Source organism: Brachyhypopomus gauderio, chromosome 11, assembly GCF_052324685.1.
Source record: "Brachyhypopomus gauderio isolate BG-103 chromosome 11, BGAUD_0.2, whole genome shotgun sequence".
Taxonomy (NCBI): Eukaryota; Metazoa; Chordata; class Actinopteri; order Gymnotiformes; family Hypopomidae; genus Brachyhypopomus; species Brachyhypopomus gauderio.
In genome coordinates, this window is record NC_135221.1 from 17,125,325 (window position 1) to 17,132,406 (window position 7,082).

Sequence of the window (7,082 nt, forward strand, 5' to 3'; positions counted from 1 at the left end):
AACAATCACTCCTTATAGCCAGACCTTTGCCATTTCCTCTTGAGCCATTTCCATATCGGCATTTTACTGCCTAATGAGGCATAAAGGCATTAGCTTTGTTAGCAAAAGCAACAAACTAATACCCTCTCTAATAACTTGAATGATATTTACTCCACAAATCTAACAATTAGTTGCCGATCTTGCAATATGGTTTGGTTAAGTAATATCGGTTTCTAGAAACCTTGAACAGTAATATTCAGTTTTCTGTAAAACTCCACATGAGAACCAATGTGACTTAAACCTCAACTGCTTCTTTGTAATGCCTAATTCTTGTCTCTTCTCAGATTAACTATCAAAACTATATTTTGGCTAGAATGATGGGCCTCTAGATAATGATGATTAATGAGGGTCCCAGGGAAAGGTGAATAATCGCTTTCAAAAGCAAAAGACATCTGAAAAATCTTGAAGTAAAAAATGAGACTTTTGTTTGGGATGTGCGTTTTTAGATGGCTGAGAGAGGGAGAGGAAAGTGGATGTGGTGGTGGTCTGGTGAATAATGCCGGAGAGGAGCTAAAGTTGCTGTTGCACAGAGCTGAAATAGGCCAGAATAGCTCGGGGACGAGCCCCCAGCAGCAAGCATCTGCTCTCGCTCATTGATTTGATTCGGAAGCAAACTCCCTTCCAAGTGCATGGCGTACTCCAGTGCCCCATGGCATGACCACAGCCCGGGGCATCAAAGTGATGCAATGGCACAGGAGCTCTGTGGCTTCCAGAACTCTCTCTTCAATTAATCTGTGTGGCTGTCGGCACGCGGTGCTACGCAACACTGCAGCAGCACAGCACAGCCCGTACAGGGACGCGTCACCCACCTGCAGCATCCTCAACCATAAAAAAGGGGCTCTGCATTGGTAATAGATGAAAATCCTTACTGAGCAGAGTCACGGAGCAGCCATAGAATCAGAGGCACGATGATGTGCTAACATGCTAACGTACACTGTGTGTGTGTATGTTAGCAAGTTAGCACACCAGCATGCCTTTGATTCTATGGCTGCTATAGTGTTATATACCTCAATTGTTCCAATAAATCCAAGAAGCAATCCTAGCATGTCTCTAATTAAAATGAAAGCCGACATATTTACACAGACAGAACACCACCACTCCATCTCAGTCGGCACAAACCAATTAAAAGCCGTTATTTATTTCAAAGTTGAGGCGCGACATCTCCATTTTGCACAGCCCCATACGATGAGAAGGCGGGTGTTCTGCTGGTGGCCAGCCCCCTCATTGGTTAAGAAGTGGGGTGTTCTGCTGGGCCAGCCCCCTCATTGGTTAAAAAGGGGGGTGTTCTGCTGGTGGCCAGCCCCCTTATTGGTTAAAAAGGGGGGTGTTCTGCTGGGCCAGCCCCCTCAATGGTTAAGAAGGGGGGTGTTCTGCGGGTGGCCCGCCCCCTTATTGGTTAAGAAGGGGGGTGTTCTGCTGGGCCAGCCCCCTCATTGGTTAAGAAGGAGGGTGTTCTGCTGGTGGCCAGCCCCCTTATTGGTTAAGAAGGCAGGTGTTCTGCTGGGCTGGCCCCCTCATTGGTTAAGAAGGGGGTGTTCTGCTGGGCCGGCCCCCTCATTGGTGTGCGAGGCAGGCTCAGCCTTTCCATTCTCCACCACATCAGGAAACAGCTACACAGAGGCCTATTGTACCCAGCAAAGAAAATCAGTCTATTTGAAACTGGATGAAAAACGCTCCCTCATGCTCCCACACACACACACACACACACACACACACACACCATCAAGCACGGCTGTCCCAGGTCTTCTCATTCCCACAGGGGTAAACATTTACCTCATTTTGCACATGGACGTTTGAGATCAGTTGCAAGCCTATATAACCATACTCTGAATTATGGATTGGGAATATATAATGCACAGAAAGTAGTTGTATTAATCACAAGTGCAGGTATACGAGAAATGAATTGACATGAACTCTGAGGGAGTGAAAATTAATACAGCACATTTAATTTGGGTTGGCAAATTACCTTCTTAAACAAATCACTCTGTGCACTTCTGAAGTACTTCAAAGACTGAGGGTGATTGAGATTAAAAAGAAATGGTAATATGTGTGTTGGTATGCAGGAGCTGTAACCAATGCTCATTCCAACAAGAGCCAAGCCCTCATTAGCACCTTGGACAGCGACTGTTATTTTAAATGCACCAAAACACTGCAGCTGACTTAAATGCACCTCTGTACAGGGATAAATACTACCATAAATTAGGCTTCTCAAATCAGATGCCAGTGTTATACTGTTGGAATTAGATACACCAATAGCACAAACCATAATGGCATTTTGGTGAGTTGAGTCACAGGTACAAAATATTTGCAAACGCAGAAAACGTCCATGCCTTTTAGTTGATGATTCATGAAAATAACATAATGCATGTTGTCAATATTGCAGAGAGCATAGTAAAATTGTAGTATAAATATAGCAGAAGTGTTTCCTAATTCTGGATCTTGAGTTTTTCTTCCCTGTACATTTGAATGTTTTCTCTCCTAATACACATGACTCAACCGATCAGATAATTATTCAGCCCTCCATGTATTTAAATTAGTTGTGTTAGAGTAGGGCAAATCGTAAAAAATGTACACTGTGGGAATACTCTTAGACAAGGACTGGGAAACTCTGGCATAGGTGCTTAATTCTTGTTATGTGCAATACAGCACCCACCCCACCCCACAGAGAAAGAGAGAGAGAGAGAGAGAGAGAGAGAGAGAGAGAGAGAGAGGGAGAGAGAGAGAGAGAGAGAGAGAGAGAGAGAGAGAGAGAGAGAGAGAGAGGGGGGAGGGGGTAAAGGAGGTAGGGAGAGAAACTGTGCCATAAATCCACTGCTCAATCCACGACCACTGCCAAGTGTATATTATGTGAAAATTTAATTCAGCTCTTCAGCTCTAGTGCATTGTAAAGCCAATTTAGCTTAGGCCAAACAATCTAAATTCTAAACAGACGGAGATTTAAAAACATCATTTTCTACCAATAAATAGAGTATATTTTCCTTTCTGAGTTTAATGCAATGGACAAATAATTCTATTTTACATAAAGAGTCTTTAAAATACATCACTTATAAAATTTCAATTAACAGGAAACAAAGATAAAATTCATCGAGTGCAAAGGCACTTCTGGAATCAATGAATTGAAGTGGATGTAACCGGTTATTGTTTATCCCACTCACCATCGTACACCATACAGGAATGTCATTTCATGATTCACTATCGCGCTTCGGAAAAGCGTCGTCCTCTGAGGAAAAAATATACTCCATATAAAACGCGTTAAGCTGTATTATACATGTTCTTGCGACAACTGCTACAGTCTTTATGTTTTCAAGTACAGTAAATAATTTAAACCTTAGAGAAAATAATATGGCATCTTTAAAATGCGGATACTTTTTTTCTTTTTCTCTCTTTTTTGTACAGCTTATGCTCGGAAAGATGAAGGTGAAAAGGCTTAGCACGACTTGCTCGAGTCTTTTTTTGCCGAATACACAGATGATACATTTTGTGTGACGATTATATTCACCGCGTCAACTTTACGTGAGACAGTTTTACAGCTGACTCATTGCAGTTTGTTTCTCCAGAACTTCGAGGTAGTCTGGCTCTGTTTTCAGCTTGCCGGGCAATAACGGGTGCTCGTTTTTTGAGGTTTCGGCATATTTCCTCGGGGTCCCGTACAGAACGGTTTTGTTTAATCGATCCTGGTTGTGCCGTCGCGTGTCGTGCGGTTGAATGAAGGGTCTTTTCGGTAAAGTGCAAAAGTTATAGCTGAGTGGCCCGGCAGCGGGGAGCTCTTTCACCCTTTCTGCTATGTTCTGATAAAGCAGCTCGGGCTCTCGATTGCCACAGGGCTGCTTGTCAATGAACTCCACTGTGCTTATTGTGTAAGCGGGACTGCGGGCGAGCTCCTCTTTCTTCGGGTCCAGCGCGCACAGGGTCAGATCTTTCATATTCCGGTAATACGCTACCTGTTCGTTCTCCTTCTGCATATAAATGGGGTTCTGGCACATCTGTCCAACGGGGGGAGGGATGTAGTTGTACACGTGACTCTCACTTTTTTCTGCATTGGATTCTGTATTGTAAGAGCCATACTGTACTTGGAAGGAGTTCAAATCCAGATTATTGGCACCGGAAGGAGCATTCTCCACTCCCTTGCGTCGTTTGAGGACGAACACGAACAAACCCGCCCCGAAGCAAACCGAGAGAATGAACACAACGAGGAGGCCCAGGATGAGGACGGACAAGGGCACTTCTGGGTGTATTTCCGGCACCTTGTCCGTGGGGGTTATGGCCGAGAAAGGAGTCGGTTCCGTGGTGGAGCTGATGACAGTGGGGGCCTTTGTTGGTGGGACCTCGCTCGTCTCCGGGCAGATGGCGTCGTTGCGCAGGGAGCGCAGGAGGCGGCCTGCGTGTTTGGACGGCGAGTCGCACGTAATCTCGTTGACCACCACGCTGGTGCTGGACAGCTCCATCCAGTTCTTCAGCGGTACAATGTCGCAGGTGCAGTCCCACGGGTTCTCCTGGAGATCGATCTGAATGAACGCCGAGAGCTGGTCCAGAACCCCGCGCACTGGCAAATGTGAAAAGTGATTGTTTCTGAGATTAAGCCTGGTTAACATCGTCCCTCCAAATACGTTATCGGGCAGAGATCTCAGGAGATTATTGTTGAGGAAGAGTAACTGGAGATTGTGCAGCGAGTTAAACGTGTGTGGTAAAATCTCTTTAATGATGTTGTATTCCAAGTATAGGTACTGTAAGCTCTGCAACCCAGCGAACAATGACTGGGACAGACTTTCAATGTAGTTGCCGTTGAGGTAAAGTCTCCGTAAACTAGTCAGATTCTCGAAGGCCCCGTCCTGAATGAACGCTATCCTGTTGTTCCCTAGATGGAGAAGTTCAAGGGAACTGTATTCTGTCAGATCTGCTCTGTATATCGTCTGCAAATAATTGCCAGTTAAATAAAGTTTCTTTGGGTAAGACGGTTTAGGCTGTAACTCGGAGATGTTATGCAGTTTTCGTTCTTGGCAGTTGATGTTTAATCCACTGTCTGGGTTTTGCGACGTGCACACGCAAATGCTCGGACAGGTCATTGGCACCGGAGACCTCGTCTGATATACCATTATAGGGCCAAACACATGTTTATCTCTGCCGGACGTCACGCGGGGAGTAGGACGGTTTCTCATTTTGGGAGGGCGGGACGCTTTGGGCGCGCGAGTTGGCGTGATGCGCGCGCGTAACGTGGGAGAGGGCGCCTGGTACTGAGAATCAGACGAGGGCTGCATTGCGCGGTGACTCGCGTCGCCAACGTTGCGCCTGGGACAAAGATCTTGCTTTATCAACTGCGTGACATCTTTCCCGTGCAGTCGAAAAGGTGTTTCGCAAACGATATCTCCTACAAATACAGTGATTGTATCCAGCCACGCTTTTAACGGGATCAGATCACAAGTGCAGTTCCACGGATTCTCCTCCAGCTGAATTTCCATTATGCCACCAATGTGTTCTAAAACGCCAGCAAAGGGCAACATCTTCAGTCGGTTCCCTCTTAAATCCAAATGCGTCAACATTACGAAACGAAATATATTGTTAGGCAGAGAAAGCAAAATATTGTCATTGAGAATCAGGACTTTGAGTTTATTCAGTTTATTGAAAGCGCCTGCTTCTATGGCGCTGATATAATTGTAATCAGCCTGTAAATACTCCAAACTTTCTAAACCAGAGAACGTATCCTCTTTTATTATTTCCAAATTATTGTTGTTCAGATGCAGGCGTTTTAGGTTTTTTAAGCCGTTGAAAGCGCCTGTTTTAATTTCTTGCAACCCATTGTTACCCAAATGAAGAGATGTTACATTACCATAATTGACGAATTCGTTGGGGTTTAGTTTCGTAAGAAAGTTTCCGTTCAGAAAGAGTTGACTGATTTTGTTCTGCGGTGGCTGAAACTGACCGACGGTTGTAAATCCTTTGTTTTCGCAATTTATATTTAATGTGTTCTCCTTCTCCTCGCAGGAGCATCGATTCTTGCAAATGTCTTTCGAAGTTTTCCTGCTCTCTGTCCTCGAGGAGAAACTGGTGACCGTTAAAACGCTCAGCAACAAAATGTTGTTCAGCATTTTTACGATAGCGCCGAAAGCCCTTACATCAACGTAGTATGGGCCGTGAAATCGCAGAGCTCAGTGAAGGCATGCAAAAAGCCGAATAGGAACACGTAACTGGTCAAATTGTGATAAAAGCGCACTGGAGCGCGCGGGTCTCCATACACCCTCCTTAAATCCCAGTAGGCAGCCCAAAACAGACATCCATCACTGGACACATTTTACCTGCAGAAGATTCAAAATCATTCTCGTCGAGGAAGATAAACACACCTTTGCGATAAGCCCGAGTTGTGGCCGTCCGCTTATGCAGTAGTTGCAGGCATATCCGAGGAAGCGGATATTTGACAGCGTGCTATTCACTGAGCCGCACACATTTTGCAGTCGATCTCCTCGGTGGTCAGAAAGAATTGCATCCTGCTTGGAATTCATGCAACTTCCCGAGATGCTGCACGAAAAGGGAGCGCGCGCGAACTTGTTAACAATGGGGACCGGCAAGCAAAATAATGCAAAGCAATCCAAAGTCCGGAGCAGAGGAGAGGTGAAACGGTCTCCGCGCCTGCTTGCTCACGTCCACTGAGAATGTGTGTGTGCGCCGACTTAGAATTTTACCTCCGCGTCCTCCCACGTCGGAGCGCTGGAATTCCGACGTCACCTAGTCACACCAAAGATTATGGTGCCGCTGGAGAAAGAGAGGTTTTTTACTTTGATGTAGTAGGAGTAGTAGTAGTAATAATAAATAATAATAATAAAAGAATAATAATAATAATAATAATAACAATGTGTTTAATTGGAATTACTGTTGTTATTATTATTGTTATTATTATATTTTCACAACATATATCAATACTACGTTCTGTTGAGAAATGTAAAATACTTTGCAATTTATATAAAATGTCTTTGGATATTTGTTCCTCACAAATTTAACATAAAAACAGACAGTTTTAACAGAAATGCCTTTATGTTGTATTTGAAAGCTGC

The 7,082-nt window shown here is 44.6% G+C and overlaps 1 protein-coding gene across 1 annotated transcript; it reads right to left on the minus strand.

The window, feature by feature from the left end:
* Positions 1-1,411: 1,411 nt before the first annotated feature.
* slitrk2 (SLIT and NTRK-like family, member 2) lies at positions 1,412-6,711 on the minus strand. The gene has a single exon (XM_077022472.1). The coding sequence runs from the start codon at positions 6,120-6,122 to the stop codon at positions 3,564-3,566; it is 2,559 nt and encodes an 852-aa protein (XP_076878587.1). The 5' UTR covers positions 6,123-6,711; the 3' UTR covers positions 1,412-3,563.
* Positions 6,712-7,082: the final 371 nt, after the last annotated feature.

Excerpts from the sequence above, each read along its gene's own strand:
- slitrk2 (XM_077022472.1), bottom strand. The coding sequence starts at position 6,122 with ATGCTGAACAACATTTTGTTGCTGAGCGTTTTAACGGTCACCAGTTTC.